This window comes from Trachypithecus francoisi, unplaced genomic scaffold (genome assembly GCF_009764315.1).
Source record: "Trachypithecus francoisi isolate TF-2019V2 unplaced genomic scaffold, Tfra_2.0 Lachesis_group2, whole genome shotgun sequence".
In the NCBI taxonomy this organism is placed as follows: Eukaryota; Metazoa; Chordata; class Mammalia; order Primates; family Cercopithecidae; genus Trachypithecus; species Trachypithecus francoisi.
Genome location: NW_022681465.1, coordinates 152847927 through 152863775, shown reverse-complemented (window position 1 = coordinate 152863775; position 15849 = coordinate 152847927). Strand labels below are relative to the sequence as shown.

The window sequence follows — 15849 nt, the reverse complement described above, 5'->3', positions numbered from 1 at the left end:
TCCTCCAGGGCCCTGAAGATGCCACGTGGGCATGTCTTCTAGCTGGACCCTGGCTCCAGCCATCTCAGCTCCATTTCACAGATAGGGAGCAATGAGGCAAGGAAAGGGGCTGGGCCTGGGCAGGAACACATAGGGGCCCATACCTCCCACATACCTCCCACATCCTGTGATCTGGCTAAGTGGTAGGCACTCTGCTGAGTACCTTGTGGGAAGAGTTGGTTGGCTGCCGTCATCTTTTTTTATTGACCTTTCTGAGAAATAAGACTGTCATGTTTATTCTGCCTCTTCCAACACAAAGGCTCAGAGAGAGGTGACAAATCCAAGGCCACATAGCTAGAGGGGCCATGCTGAGAAACCCAAGCCTGATTGACCCAAGGCCCCTGGCCACTCAACCACCAGAAGGAATAAGGCGTGGCTGCCAGCCTCCTGGGAGGCAAATTCAGGGAGACAGGGATGCTACAGTGTTTCTAAGACACACATGGTCTCCTTCCCTAGCCCTGAGGTCCCCTCCACCCAGGCCATACCCAGGCATGGAAGGACACTGTGCAGGGTGTTGAGAGGCCATGGCAGGAAATCAGGCACCTCACACCAGTTATTTCAGCCATCATGGCTCCATGGTCAGTGATTTATTACACACCAGGATGAGGTAAAGGCACCTGGGGTGGCCCCAGGGCCTCCATGCCATCGGAGCTGGTGTCTCTAGCCAGAAAACGGCCAGTTGTTCTGATTCATAGCTCTCCTAGTCAATTTCCAGTCCAGGGCAGAGAGCAGGGACTGCTAGGCACCTGGGCCCCCTGACAGGCCTGGAACAACGAAGGCATCCATCCCCATCCTTGCCACTGCTTCTCATGGAAACTGTCCTTCGCAAACTCATCACATCACACACCAGGCTGGCAAGGGCCAACCATTTCTGGTTCAGAACTATACACAGACCCCCACGCACACCACCTCCCACCTCATGTAGACCCCCCTCATCTCCTTCAGAGGCTCCTGGAATCTCAGGGCAACTGAAGTGCAGGCTCTGGGCGCTGTCCCTTGCTGTGACTGCGCTGTAGGGCCAGCCCCTCTCTGGGCCTTGTTGCCACATCTGTTACTGGGGAGTGGAATCTGCCAAGAGCTGCAGGTCCCTCTGGCTACTCCACCAGCGGTATCTTCTACTGCCAGCCCTAACCCACCTTCTAACCACACAGAGGGGTCAAGAGACTCCTGTGGGACAAGAGCCCAACCCTCCCTCTTCTCAGACCTTCCTGATGACCATTTCACCTACTCCCGATGTAGGGGGTCAGGGACAGAAGCCCCACCCCTGGCCCAAAAATGAGTCAGCTCAGCTCTGAGGGCCAGGCTCCCCATCTTCCCACCCCAAGTTCCAGGCTCACCCCGACCCAGGTCCTCTCTGTATTCCTTGCTTTGCTTCCACTTGCTGTCCCCCTGCCTTAGCTCCCTTTCTCAGAACCAGCCTGGCCTGGGGCTGTACTAGCCACTTTCCCCCCAGTAGCCTCCAGGGCCAAAGCTCAGCTCCTCTTCCTAAGAGCAGACGTGACAGCCAGGGTCCTTCCTGCCACCTCACCAGGGGCACTGGCCAGCCTCACCTCACCTGGGCCTGCTATCAGGGAAGGCAGACAGTTCCCCGCCCTGTCTCCTGCTGCTCCGTTCCTGCGGCCACAGGGCAGCTCCAGCACCTCCTCTGATGGGCTCCTGGGGACAAGCCCAGGGATGCCTCACTTTCCCTATTTGCTTGCCCACATATACACATATACACACACCCACACACCACACCACACCATGCCCTGGGAATGCCTGGGAAAGGGATACATAATTTCGTTGGGGGAGGAAGTAGGCAGCCACTTCCTGGGTGACTCCAGCTCCACCAGCCTCGGGGCTCAGATTCATTCTCTGAAGATCACTTCCTGTCCGACGACTGGCTGGGATGGCTTAAAGACAGAGGCAGCGGAAAGAGAGGAGGGTAGGGGCTTGGATGCCAGAACCTCCCAGGCCATCCAAGGGCTCCAACTCCATGGGGATCTGCCCGGGGCCTCACAGTGGGAACAAGGAACCCTTGCCGGGCTGGGTGGGCACTGAGCTGGAGGGCGGCGCACAGAAGAGCAGAGGAGGTGCGGGGCTGGGGGTCCCGCTCACTGGCAGGTAGTAGGTCCCGTCCAGGGGCCCTGCCTCAGAGACCCAGGGTAGCTGGGGGTTGCCGAGAGCCTGTGGGCCCGGGGACGGTGGCAGGGAGAGGCTGGGTATAGGCCCATAGGCGGGCGGGTAGAGGCCGAGGCCCAGGGCCAGAGGGGTGTAGACGCGGTGGGGCGGCCCAGGGGACGAGGGCGGCAGCAGCACCTCCACGTACTGCCCACTCTCGGGGTCGAAGAGCACCCGCAGCCGAGGCTGACGCGGCGCCTCCACAAAGTAGTAGCGGCCGCTCTCGGGGTCCACCAAGACCTTCCCCCGGGGCGCGGCCCCGAGCGGCTTGCGCACTCCCTGGGAGGGGCTTTGCGGGGACCGGTCTGTGGGAGGCGCCGAGGCAGCGCGGGGCTGGGCGGGGGCCGTCCTGCCCGCCGACGCCAGGGGCTCCAGTGGGAGTGGCGCCTGGACGGCAGCCGCGGGCTCGGGGGCCGTAGGAGGTGTCTTCGGTTTGGGTGCTATCACAGGGCTCGGGCTGGCGTGCACCTGAGGGGAGCTGGGGCGGGGCGATCGGACCCCTGCTGGCCCTACGGGGGAGCGCTGGGATGAGCTGCGGGCGCCGCCTAGAGGGCTGGTCCGACCCTTCCCGTCGGGGACAAGTCGCTGGGCCTCTGCATCCCTGTTCTTTCCTCCAGGGCCGCGCGCTCGCACTCCCGAGGTTACCTCCGGCCGGCGACCCAAGGCCAGGGCCCCAGGCAGGCGGATCTCTGTGCGCTTGAAGGGCTTTGCTGTGCTGTTCTCTGCCCTCCGCCGCATGACCCCGTTGGGCTGTGAGGCGTCCTGGGGGACCGTGTCGAAGGACGGTTCTGGAGGCTCGTAGGGGTGCGGCACGACCGGTAGAAAATCCTTGATGAAAACGGAAGTGTAGTGAGCCGGGACCGGGGGCCCCAGTGCCGGAGGCTCTTGCGTCTTGGATTCGCCGCCCTCCTCCCCGCAGGGGTCGGCAGGAGGCGCAGGTAGCCTTGAGCCTGGGGCTCCTGCCGGGAAGCCTGGCGCGTACGTGGTCTTCACCAACTTGCGCACGTCTCGAGGCCGCGGAATGGCCACGCGCGGACGTCCCGAGGCCGCCTCTCCAGGACCCGAGACTTCCGGGCACTTATCGGCGTCCAGGGTGCCCACAAGGTGGCTGCCGGGTGGCTCGGGTGCTGCCACCTCTGGGGACGGCTGACTCCCTCCAAAGGCAAGATCCGGAATCTCCCGCGTGGGTGGACTCTGCATCTCTGTTGGTTCTGGAGTCCCGGGTGGGGACGGTGTAGGCGGTGCCAACTCCTCCTGAGTTAACCCATTCTGAGCTTCCTGAGTAAATACTATCGATGCGCCTGGCCCCATGGGGTCCCACGTCTCTTGGGGAGATGGGCCCCAAGTTCCAATAGGACGATCTGGAGCCTCCCACGGGAAGAAGGCCGGCGGGGACGGGCTGCTACCTGGTTCCACCGCATCCCCGACTGCCGAATGTGGAATCTCCCACCGGGAAGGGGCTTCGAGGGACGGGCTCCTTTCCCCGGCAACACACTGATTCCACTGGGAACGGATCGGAGGGGAAGAGCTTCTCCTGCTGACAGTTTCCTCGACGGCAAGATTCTGATTTTCCCACGCAGAGGAGGCTTCAGGGAACGATGGGCTACTCACCCTCCGAGTAGTCCGATCCCACGGGGACAAGTTCTGGGGCGACGGGCAGCGAGGACCCCGTACAGCCCCGTTTGGAGCCTGCCACGGCGGGGACGGGCTCCTTGGCCTCACAGCCCTACTCGGAACCTCCGAGGGGACCCTACACTCAAAAGGCGGACTCCGTGCCCTCTGGACAGTTCGATCCGGCGCCTCTTGCGGGAACCGAGTCTTCCGCGCCTCCTGGATCTTCTCCTCTGACTGAAGGAAGATGCTAGAGCTAACAGGACCCAGCGGCTCCGTCCCGGGCGCAGGCTTGTCGCGCCGAATCGCGCGCTCGCGGAGGCTGGGCCACGGCCTCGGGGCTTTGGCGGGGGCCGAATTATCTTGTACGCGAAGTGGCCGAGACTTAGTCTTCTCCAGGACCACGCGGGTGCTGCGGGCCGTTTCCCGGGTCGCAGGTTCCGACAGCCCCGTGGGCCTGAAGGTGGCGCTGCTCGCGGCCGGGGCCTCGGGACTCAGTTTTCTGGCCAGCGCCGTCTGCACCAAGCCCGCAGCGGCCTGCAGGCGGCCCAGCGACTCGTCCAGGGAGCCGGTGCGCAGAAGCAGCCGGGGGCGCGGCGCGCCGGCCGCCCGCGGGGGACTCTGGGGCCGGGGGCGCAGCTCGATCTGACGCTTGGGCACCGTCCGGGGCCTGGCGGGTGCGGCGCGCTCCTCCAGAGCCACTTCCACACACTCGAACTGCGCTGGGGCGGCAGGACTTGGCCCACGGGGCCGCAGCTCTAGGTAGGTGGCCCAGCGGGAGCCACCATCTGGGGCCTGGGACTGACGTGGGACAGGAGCGGGAGATGCTGGCCCCGGCGGCAAAGGGCTAATGAAGGCTGGCTCCGTGAGCTGTTGTTGTGCCTCGCGATTCTCTGCGCCGGAGCAGCCAAACAAGGGCCCGACGCCGAAGATGACTTCCATCTCCCCCGACGGCAGCGTGCGCAGCTGGGGCTGGGGTGGCCGTGGGCCGGAGCCCTGGCCTCGCGAGAAACCCGAGCCGGGCCCGTGCCGCTGGCGGCTATTCTGGGCGCTGACGGACAGGCGAGGCTGGGCACCCGTCCCCCGCCCAGGGGCCACCCAGGGCCAATTCGCTGGGCCTTCCGCGTCCGGCCCAACGTCCGGGGGCTCCGGAGAACCTGGAGCCGTGTAGTAGGAGCCTGACGAACCAGAGGAGTCCTGGCGCCGCGCGGGGGCCGTGGGCAGCTGTCTCGGGATCCCAGGCAAGGCTGGCGGGGCGAGCGCTGTCAGCATGGTGGGGCCGGACGCCGCGCACTATCTCCCTCGCATTCGCCTCCGCTGGTGGCGCCGGCACTGTCCCCGCCCCGCCCGAGGATGCCGTGGGGTCACCGCGCCTTAAAGCGGCCGCGTCCACTCCTGAGCCAGCGGCGCCTGCAGCAGAAGAGACCTGGGCCCTGCACCCTTCCCTGTCCAGCCCCCATGCCCAACTAACACCCTTCTCAGGCACAAGCCGGAGTACCTGGGGTGGGCTCCAAGTTTTGGCGGACAGGCAGGTGAGGTAATGGCAGGCCCAACTTTTGAAGCCTTGGAGCCAGGAGTTAGGCCCAACTCCACCCATCACAGGTGAGGAAACTGAAGCTCAGCAGGGATCCGCCTGAAGTCAGGCACTGCTGTGTGCGGTTCAGGCTGTGAGCCAGACCTTCAGACCAGGAGACTCAGGTAGAGCCAGCAATTTCATCTTCCCCTCAGCCCCGGGTGTCTTAACATCACTGCAGGGGACCCCCCATTGCCATTGCTGGCCTCAGCTAGAGCTCCTAAGGGTGCACACACCACCTTCCTTGGTCCCAGTTACACTCTCCCCAATCCCCAACCTTCAGTAGAGTGAGGAGTACCGACCAATAGAGGCCTCCCTGACTCCTCAGGGCCTCAGGAAGGTACTACCCCTGGCTGGACCCATTGCCCTCAGTGGGACCTATCGGAAGGGGCTGGAGTGGACAGCTCTAGCTTTCACAATCTGCCTCAGCACCTAGAACAGGCCCTGGATACCGATGTGGGGTCCCATGGGAAGCTTCGAATTAGCTTGTGGTCCCAGCTCCAAAGACCCCTGAGGCCAGAACAGCCCTGTGCTCCCCCAGGTACTCACAAGGCCCTAATTTCAGCCCCCACAGCCTTAGGACCTGCCCTGGGGACAGGCACTGGTGGGGAGGCAGCCACCACCTGTCATTGTCTTACAACTGTGGGCACCACTTGCCCTTAAACTTCTGGCTTCAAGGTCCTGCTATGACTCAGGCCCCAGCTGGCCCTGGAGCAAGAGCACTGACCCCTCCTGTGTACTTGGCCTCAAACTGACCCAGGACAGGCCACACTGGGCTAACCTGACCCCTGAAGTGGGTCCTCTGCCTGGGTGTGTCCTCATGATAATCTAGGGGACACTCAGTGATGGCTTCTGAAAGAATGTTGCTAGACCATCCCATCCAGCCCTGCCTGTGCAACTTGTGCAAGTCCAGGTCCCTTCCCAGATTGTTTCTCCACCTTAAAACCACACACAGCATTGTCTTTTCTCTTCCTCCCATTTGTGAAGCTCCTATTTGTTTGGGGGAGGGTCAGCAGGTGCAAATGCAATTTGCAGGTATAACATTATTATCATGTGATAGAAACTGACTTCCCAAATTCCTTGTGGTTCTGGAACCCACTGTCTTTGAAGTTTCTGGTCAGGGCTTCCAGCCCTGTAGTCAAGTTGGGAGAGTTAAATTTACCAGGACACTGGGAGTGGGGTAGGATGTTACCGGGTAACCAGGGCTGTTTATATAGGAAGGGATTAAATACCCAAAGGAAGCGGTGGTGCCTACCAGACAACAAACACCCAGCTCCTCCCTTAGGCTACAAGCCCCCACCTTGTGGACCCCTACCACTACCCAACAGGGAGGGAAGTGCAGGGGCTAGAGCCTGGGGACTCCTGGAGCAGAGAAGGCAGAGGCTGGGGATTATAGCCAGAGAACAGGAAAGTGGCGGCCATTTTATTTTTCCCTGGGATGCTGGTGGCTGTGGGCCTGATGCGTCCCTGAGGCTTTCTTACGCTTCTGGTCCAGCACCTGGGCCATGTAGCTCTCCTGCTGCTTCTGGATCCGGAAGTCAGACATGTGATTCCTGCAACGGAGCCGGCTGGTGGTGGGCTGTGGACAGCCCAGGGTACGTAGGGGCCAGAGGTCTGGCTCTCCAGTGTCATCAACACCCCCAGCCAGGCCCAGACCCCTCACCTGAAGATCTGTTTCTGCTGGCTGATAACTTGCTGCAACTCTTTAATCTCATTCTCTTTGCCATTAAGTATATCTTCTTGCTTTATAATGTGAGACTCAATCTCTGTGGGGGAGAGAGGCAGGGAGGAGGGGTGGTTCCCATCCCAGGGCTCCTTCCTGAGATAAGGCATTCCCTCATGGGGCTTTTCAGAGCTTGGCTGCCCACCCAGGAGTTCTCCATGAAGAACTGCTAATACCTTAGTATGAATGAGTTTATTATGCAGTCTTGGGGGAGTGCAGTGTTTGAGGATTGTTGTCAATGACTTCACAAGTCTATTCTGGACCAGAGGACCCACATGAGGGCAGGAGAAGGTCCTTGGAGAGAGGTGGGCAGTCCTGCCCAAAGGCTGGAAGATGAATGGCACCTGCCCTCAACTCCAGCAGGTCTTTACAGATGTTGCCTCCTTGGAGAAACTCTCCCTCATCTAAAAATTACATTTCCCAGTACTTCCTACTCCCTCTTCCTGCTTTCTTTTTCTTTTTCTTTTCTTTTCTTTTTTTTTTTTTGAGACTGAGTCTTGCTCTGTTGCCAGGCTGGAGTGCAGTGGCATGATCTTGGCTCACTGCAACCTCCTCCTCCCGAGTTCAAGCAATTCTCCTGCCTCAGCCTCCCGAGTAGCTGGGTGGGATTACAGGCGCCTGCCAGCACACCTGGCTAATTTTTGTATTTTTAGTAGAGATGGGGTTTCACGATGTTGGCCAGGCTGGTCTCGAACTCGTGACCTCAGGTGATCCACCCACCTCGGCCTCCCAAAATGCTGGGATTACAGGTGTGAGCCACCATGCCCGACATCCTGCTTTATTTTTCTTAACACTTTTACCTAACATACCATATACTTTATTCATCTGTCTTCTCCACTACTGGGATGTAAGGTCCACAAGGACAAGGATCTTTGTTTTATTCACGCCTTTATCCCTAATGCCTAAAACAGTACCTGGCACATAGTAGGTATACAAAAAGTATATTTGCAGACCGAATGAATGGGATGTTCCTGGGGGGGTAGGACTTAGAAACATGACCTAGTTCAATCCAGTCCAACTAAACTTCCTGGGGGCTGGCTAGATGCCCAGCCTTGTGCTAGGGCTTCAGGGTTGATGGGAGAAGATGGAGTTGCCTGGATTTTCAGACCTGTTTCCTCATTTCAAAGATGGGGAAAGAGACAGCCCTATCCCACAGTGGTATAGGGAAGAACCAGTGAGATACTAGTGGCAAAGCCTACCCCCAAATTAATCGTACATTTGGGCAAAGGTGACTTTCTGAGGCTTGAGCCCAGAAGTAAGAGACCAGTCTGGGTAACATAGTGAGACCTCACTTCTACAAAACTAAAAAAAAAAAAAACTAGCTGGGCATGGTGGTGGAACGTGCCTGTAGTCCTGGCTACTTGCTGAGGCAAGAGGATCACTTGAGCTCAGGAGTTGGGGGCTGCAATGAGGTGTGACTGTGCCCCTGCACTCCAGCCTGGGTGACAGAGCAAGACCCTGTCTCTAATAAATAAATAAATAAATAAATAAATGATAATTTTTCTGTGTTGGATCAAAATCCAAGGAGACTGTAGGGATCTGGGGTGCTTCATTTACATAACTGCCCCACATGGCACCCTGGAAAATTCTGATTCCCACAGAAAGAAAATCCTACTGTCTTTAAAGGTTGGACAAGAGGCCAGGCACAGTAGCTCACGCCTGTAATCCCAGCACTTTGAGAGGCCAAGGCGGATGGATCACCTGAGGTCAGGAGTTTAAGACCAGCCTGACCAACATGGTGAAACTCCGTCTCTACTAAAAATACAAAAATTAGCTGGGTGTAGTGGCACATGCCTGTAATCCCAGCTACTTTGGAGGTTGAGGCAGAAGAATTACTTGAACCCAAGAGAGACGGAGGTCACAGTGAGCCAAGAACGTGCCATTGCACTTCAGCCTGGGTGACAGACCCAGACTCCGCTTCAAAACAAAACAGGCCGGGCATGGTGGCTCACGCCTGTAAGCCAAGCACTTTGGGAGGCCATCGTGGGCGGATCATGAGGTCAGGAGATCGAGACCATCCTGGCTAACACGGTGAAACCCTGTTTCTTTTTTTTTTTTGAGACGGAGTCTTGCTCTGCCACCCAGGCTGGAGTGCAGTGGCCGGATCTCAGCTCACTGCAAGCTCCGCCTCCCGGGTTTACGCCATTCTCCTGCCTCAGCCTCCCGAGTAGCTGGGACTACAGGCGCCCGCCTCGTCGCCCGGCTAGTTTTTTGTATTTTTAAGTAGAGACGGGGTTTCACCGTATTAGCCAGGATGGTATCGATCTCCTGACCTCGTGATCCGCCCGTCTCGGCCTCCCAAAGTGCTGGGATTACAGGCTTGAGCCACCGCGCCCGGCCATCCCCTGTTTCTACTAAAAATACAAAAAATTAGCCGGATGTGGTGGCGGGCGCCTGTAGTCCCAGCTAACTGGGAGGCTGAGGCAGGAGAATGGCATGAACCTGGGACGCGGAGCTTGCAGTGAGCCGAGATCTCGCCACTACACTCCAGCCTGGGCGACAGAGAGAGACTCCGTGTCAAAAAAAAAAAAAAGGATGGACAAGGATTAATTAACTAGAACACAAACTCTGAAAATACAGAAATGTCTAAGCATTTAAGATTTCAAAAGAGAAGACCTGGTAAAAAGTGAAGGCACAGCATGGAAAAGAGGAGAGACAGGTGGAGGGAGAGAATGAAGACATGAGTTCACCAGGTCATGGGATGAGGACTGTTGAACCTCCTTCCCAGGCGTCCAGCTAAGTGGGATTAATTACTTGTGAAGTTCGTTTGGGAAAAAGAATTAGAAATTTGTGTGCCTCTTTGAAAATAAAAGCCTGTGGCTCCCGATGATGAGAGAATGGTTAGAAAATCCCTTTGAGAGTGAAGAACTATGTAAGTGTAAAAACCAAACTGAACCACACAAGGGGAGTTTATAGGGATGGGGTGGGAGGCACTGGCCAGGGTGAGGTTCACATCACCAGACTGGCTCAAGAGGGCTTGTGTCCCACTGGAGGGGTTTAGAATATTCTGGGGGAGGCATCCAGGACCTGTCCTCATGACACACATACCTTCCAACAAGCAGATCCAAAGCCCCGTGGGCTTGACTGATCTCTGTTGGAAGGAAATTACCTAGGGGAAGGATGTCTCTGGCCCCACCAGGAAAGAACCCCAGGTTCTTTTTTGGGAAGTAAGGGGATGCCCAGGGAGAGGGCAAGACTGAGGGGATTAATGGCCTTGAGCATGGGGGCAGTGACTGCCTGTTGGGCCCTGCCCTGGCAGGACCCAGTGACCAAATTACTATGAGACTTGTCAGCCTGCCTGGCCAGATCAAGATGTCAGCCTGCTGGCATCTTCCCAGTGAGAGCACTCACCAGGGGAGAGAAAAGGCTGAATTGGTAAAAGGCAGGCTACTCAAGGCTCCACGTGGGAGCCTCACCAGGAAGGACCTTGAACCTCTTGTGCTTGCGCTCTGGCCTACTGGAGATCTGCTGCAGTGAACAAAGCAGATTTTGTGCCTGGAATTCATACCTACATTTTTTTTTTTTTTTTTTTTGAGATGGAGTTTCACTCTTATTGCCCAGGCTGGAGTGCAATGGCACGATCTCGGCTCACTGCAACCTCTGCCTCCCGGGTTCAAGCAATTCTCCTGTCTCAGCCTCCTGAGTAGCTGGGATTACAAGCTCCCGCCACTACGCCTGGGGAATTTTTGGTATTTTTAGTGGAGATGGGGTTTCACCATGTTGGCCAGGCTGGTCTGGAACTTCTGACCTCATGTGATCCGCCTGCCTTGGCCTCCCAAAGTATTGGGATTACAGGCGTGAGTCACTGCGCCCAGACCATACTTAAACTGGGTAACGGGAGTTTTGCATTCCAAGAAATAAATGGGGCTCCTGAGGTGTAAGGACACCGTGTAGCTGACTCTGAAGGTGCCCCACAACTTATGGCACCAACTGAGCCAAACAAGTGGCCCACAGGCATCTGCACAGAGCAGAGTTGAAAACTGGCAGCCCACAGATATTTTACTTGGCCTACACAATCGTTTTAAAATTTCAAAATCCATTGTCAACACTAAAAAGTCAGAAAAGCTTCCATTAAAATTTGATTTTGGCTGGGTGCAGTGGCTCACGCCTATAATCCCAACACTTTGGGAGGCTGAGGGGGGGAGTTCGAGACCAGCTTGACCAACATGGTGAAACCCCATCTCTACCAAAAATATAAAAATTAGCCAGGCGTGAAGGTGCACACCTGTAATCTCAGCTACTCGGGAGGCTGGGGCAGAAGAATCACTTGAACCTGGGAGACGGAGTTTGCAGTGAGCCGTGTGCCACTGCACTCCAGCCTAGGCAACAGAGGAAGACTCCATCTCAATAAAACAAAACAAAACAAAACAAAACAACTTGGTTTCACTGGGCATGGTGGCTCACACCTGTAGTCGCAGCTACTTGGGAGGCTGAGGTAGGTGAATCACTTGAGCCCAGGCATTTGAGACCAGCCTGGGCAGCACAGTGACACCCAGTCTTAGAAAAATATAAATAATTCTTAATTTATATTTTAAAGATCTGGCAGTCCTATCCCCCTGTCACCATGTGCACCCTTCCCTATTGAGTCCTGACCCTGAGACTAAGGATCAAGTCCCAAATAGGACAGTGCTTGCCCTGTGTTCCTCTTGTATCAGAGTTAGGAGTAACCCAAAGTGGGAAAACAAAAGGTAGACTAAGAAGGTTGTATGTTTCAGGAAAAATGGGAGCAAGCCCATTCCTTTATGGCGGTGAAGAATATAGTACACCGACTGCTTCCCTCATTTCCGTGGCCTGCCTGGTCCCTTAAGGCCTTTTCGAAGGTGTGGCCCACCTGGGCCTGCCTGTATCCTCAGCTGGGGACAGGTGTTAGAGTGAAACCCTGCCTTTGACACAGGCACTGCGTGGTTAGGAAAGAGCCCGTTTATATAACCGTGGTGGAGAGCACGGGCCTCCCGCCTACCATTGCATTTGGTGATGAGCTGGTCCTTCTTGCTGGACTCCTGTAGGACTTTGCTTTTGACACTGGAGAGCCTGGGTGGGGAAGATGGGAGGGTGGGCAGGCTAGCAAGCAGGTGCGTCCCCCAAAACCCACACCCCCTACTGAGGCCCACTCACGCTTTTTCAAAGGCCAGCTTCTCTTTCTCCAGCTGTTTGGACAGCACCTCTACCTCTCCGAGGGCAAACTGTAACTTCTCCTCTTCCTTGGCCAGGAGGACCTTGGTCTTGGCATGGGCAGCTTTCTCTTCCTGCAGGGGTGGCAGCAGTCACTTCATTACCCTGGGCCGCCTTGGGTCTCCTAGACTCCCTTAACCAGCACTGCTTCTCAGACAGACACATAGAAGCCAGGGCACAGGGAGATTCTGGCCACCTTGCTACTAGAGCTGGAGGTTCTCAGAGGCCGACCTTTCTTTTCACTTTTTTTTTTTTTTTTTTTTTTAAGACAGAGTCTCACTCTGTTGCGCAGGCTGGAGTGCAGTGGCATGATCTCAGCTCAGTGCAACCTCCGCCTCCTGGGTTCAAGCAATTCTCCTGTCCCAGCCTCCCAAGTAGCTGGGATTACAGGCGCCTGCCACCACACATGCTTGGCTAATTATTATTATTATTTTTTTGTATTTTTAGTAGAGACAGGGTTTCACCATGTTGGCCAGGCTGGTCTCAAACTCCTGACCTCAAGTGATTTGCCGACTTGGACTCCCAAAGGGCTGGGATTAGTTGTGAGCCACCGCACCCATCGTCAGAGGCTAATACTTAATGAGTCTAACCACAGGGGTCCTGGGAAAAGGGGGAAGATTAGGAGACAGCAGAGTCCCTTACTTACCACCAGCTTCTTCTCCACTGCCTGGAACTCTTCTTTACTGACAAAATTTTCGTCCTGGAGAACCATCTGCAACAGAGCCTGGCTGAGGGAGGGCCTGGGGCTGGAGTAGAAGGGGTGCCCTCTAGGGACCAGGACCAAAAGCGGACAACAGGATAATGCTTGTGGTAGGATGAGACTGAGGCCCTGGGAAGGGAGAATTCAGTTCCACAGATAAACTGAGACTCAGCAATAAGTGCTGTCCTCAAGGAGCAGCCAGTCTCATGGAGGAGGCAGTCCACAGCTAGCACTTCTAACATGTTGTGTGCCTTGATGGGGAGACATAAGGGGATCTGGGGCCCAGAGGAGGCACCAACACAGCCTGGGGAAGGGTCAGAATCGCTTCTGGAGAAGGGGACGTTAGACCTGAGATCTGACTGCTATATAGGGTGGGCCAGAAAAGGGATAGACAGAAAAGCACTCTGGATGGTGGGGACACCCATGCCAAGGTCAGCTGCCAAGAGGAAGACCTGGGTACCTTCAGTGAATCAAAGGCAATTCAGTGCCTGGAGCTCCATACATTTTGTTGAATTAGAGCATTAGGGTAGCAAATAGGACATGTCTCTCTCCCCTTTCCTCCACATTCAACTTCCCAGAAGGGAAGAAATTGTCTAAGAACAACTTAGAATGAGAAATAGATGTGAAGCCAATTTTATTTCTGAGATGGAGATACATCTCAACCTTCTTATCAAGACAGAAAAACAAAACCAGAAAAACCATGAACTCCAGCTGGCCAGGATTCTATCATGCCTACCCAGGTAATCTATGGCTGCAATGCTTTGCACCCATTAGCTGGGGTTTGATTGAGAAGGCAAAAGCTAAGGCATGTAAAGTTCTTGGAGGCCCCTAAGTTATCGTTGGCAAGGGCCAAATCTGCGCTTACTGCATTCATCATGGCACTGCCTTTGACTCTGCGGAAGGGTGTCCAAAATAGAAGGGATGACAGTTTCTCTGCCTGCACACGAGGCCCATGGGAACTCAGTGACGTCATCTTCACTGAAAATGGGGAAACTGAGGCTCAGGGACTCTACCAGCTCTTGCAGCAACCAGGCAAACGGAAGGGAGACTATGGCTTGATATTAGTTAAAATTCCCTGGTTCAGGAAAGTCCGCCTCTTTTTGGCTCTACCCCTACCGACCGAGCTCAGCCTCCTCCTGATTACGCCATGGGCCATTCGTTCTAGCCACGGCCCCGCATCGGAACAGGTTCTGGTCCCGCCCCCATCAGTGAGGCATCCGGCCCCGCCTCTCCCCAAGCTCCTCTGGCTGCATACCACGTTCCTCAGCTGGTGGATCAGTTCCTCCTGAGACTCAATCACGTCCCGCAGTTGATCGAAGGCGAGACACACAGATCCTGACCCCGCCTTCGACCACCCGAGGGGCGTCGCCATCTTTCGCCCCCGCCAGCTAGTTGGAAATGGCTGCCTCGGGGGGGGGGGGGGGGGGTGCGCCCCGCCGTCGCCCACCAATGAGAATGCGACGCCACAGAGCACCCTGGCAACGGGGGGCGGGAACTTCCTCTGTTAGCGGGGCGAGGAGCCGCCTCTTAAAGGAGCCGCCTGGGGGCGGGGAAACTGCTAACAACCCTTAAGGCATTTAATTTTATAGGAAATTGCGTTTTTATTACATCTTCTGTTTCTCACGCAGTCCTGAGAAGCCGGCAGGGCCCAGCTTGTACTTTCCTTGACTGCGAGGAAGCAACACTCAGAACACTAGCCCTCGGCCTTCACCCAGGGCCTGTTAAGCTGCATGACCACGAAGCAAGAGCCGGCATAGGCAACTCCTGCATCTTTAGCTTCTCATGCCTCTTTCTCCAAATCTTTATCCTAATCTCCAAATTTCTTCCGTTGTATGATAGTCCAGCCTTCTGGAACACACTTAGTACTTGGAGGGCCTAAGCACGGAAGATAGAAGAAGATAAAAAACGAGAATGGCTTCACCTGAGATCAAAGTCTTCATACTCTGATAGCAGGCTCTGGGCAGCTGCACTAGAGCCATGTGCCACCACACCAGGAGGAGAGCCCTGAAGAGATTAGGAGGACTGAAGAGGGCTTGAAGGAGGAGAGTTTAGTAAAATGAAGTCAGGGAAGGATACGGTGATTACACACACTCACCAAGTCTCTTTTGAAGGTTTTTTTTTTTTTTCTTGGAAACCCAAATAAGATTAGGTTTGGAGAACATCAAAGCGAATATATATTGTGTTCACTATTTCGTGGCACCATTATGTTTATATTATTTCGTGTGACCCTCATAGAACTTCTATTAGCCCCTTTTTACCCGGGCTCTATGAGAATGAGAATGAATAACTTGCCCAAGGTCACTCTAGTAACTTGTGGAACTGAGTTCTGCTATGGGCAGTTTGGTTCCAGCGTCCATGTTTTTGTTTGTTTTTTGAGATGAAGTCTCGCTCTGTCGCCCAGGCTGGAGTGCAGGGACATGATCTCGGCTCACTGCAACCTCCGCCTTCCAGGTTCAAGCGATTCTCCCGCCTCAGCCTCCCAAGTAGCTGGGATTACAGGCACCTGCCACCACGCCCGGCTAATTTTCATATTTTTAGTAGAGGCAGAGTTTCGTCATGTTGGCCAGGCTAGTCTCGAACTCCTGACCTCAGGTGATCCGCCTGCCTTGGACTCCCAAAGTGTTGGGATTACAGGCATGAGCCACCGCGCTGGGCTTGGAGTTCATGTTCTTAACCAGGATGCTGTGCTGCATTTTTGTTGCATGTCATGGATGGAAGTCATGGAATGTGATACCCCCAAGTAGGAAATGACTATACTAACAAGGAGTTTGGAAAAAAAGTTACCAGTGACTATGAAAGGAGGCAGAAAGCTCAGGGTAAGTCATTCAAGCTGCTCCCCAAAACTCCCTAGCGGCCTGACAAACTTGGCCG

At 55.6% G+C, this 15849-nt stretch overlaps 2 protein-coding genes across 4 annotated transcripts; both read right to left on the bottom strand.

Annotated features, from left to right (window-relative positions):
* Positions 1-592: 592 nt before the first annotated feature.
* Positions 593-5944, bottom strand: PROB1 (proline rich basic protein 1). Its single transcript, XM_033181044.1, has one exon. It carries the CDS (start codon positions 5080-5082, stop codon positions 2035-2037), a length of 3048 nt encoding a protein of 1015 aa, XP_033036935.1. The 5' UTR covers positions 5083-5944; the 3' UTR covers positions 593-2034.
* An 829-nt stretch (positions 5945-6773) lies between these two features.
* Positions 6774-14404, bottom strand: SPATA24 (spermatogenesis associated 24). Of its 3 annotated transcripts, none has more exons than XM_033181058.1 (6): positions 14234-14404; positions 12925-13107; positions 12222-12352; positions 12067-12137; positions 7047-7149; positions 6774-6936 (listed from the first exon to the last, which is right to left on the bottom strand). In XM_033181058.1, exons 1-6 carry the CDS (start codon positions 14348-14350, stop codon positions 6807-6809), a joined length of 735 nt encoding a protein of 244 aa, XP_033036949.1. In that variant the 5' UTR covers positions 14351-14404; the 3' UTR covers positions 6774-6806. The 3 variants fall into 3 exon arrangements, with proteins under 3 accessions (XP_033036949.1, XP_033036950.1, XP_033036951.1); XM_033181059.1 differs by having other exon boundaries at positions 12925-12990; positions 14234-14401; XM_033181060.1 differs by lacking the exons at positions 6774-6936; positions 7047-7149 and adding an exon at positions 7284-7432.
* Between the last annotated feature and the right edge of the window lie 1445 nt (positions 14405-15849).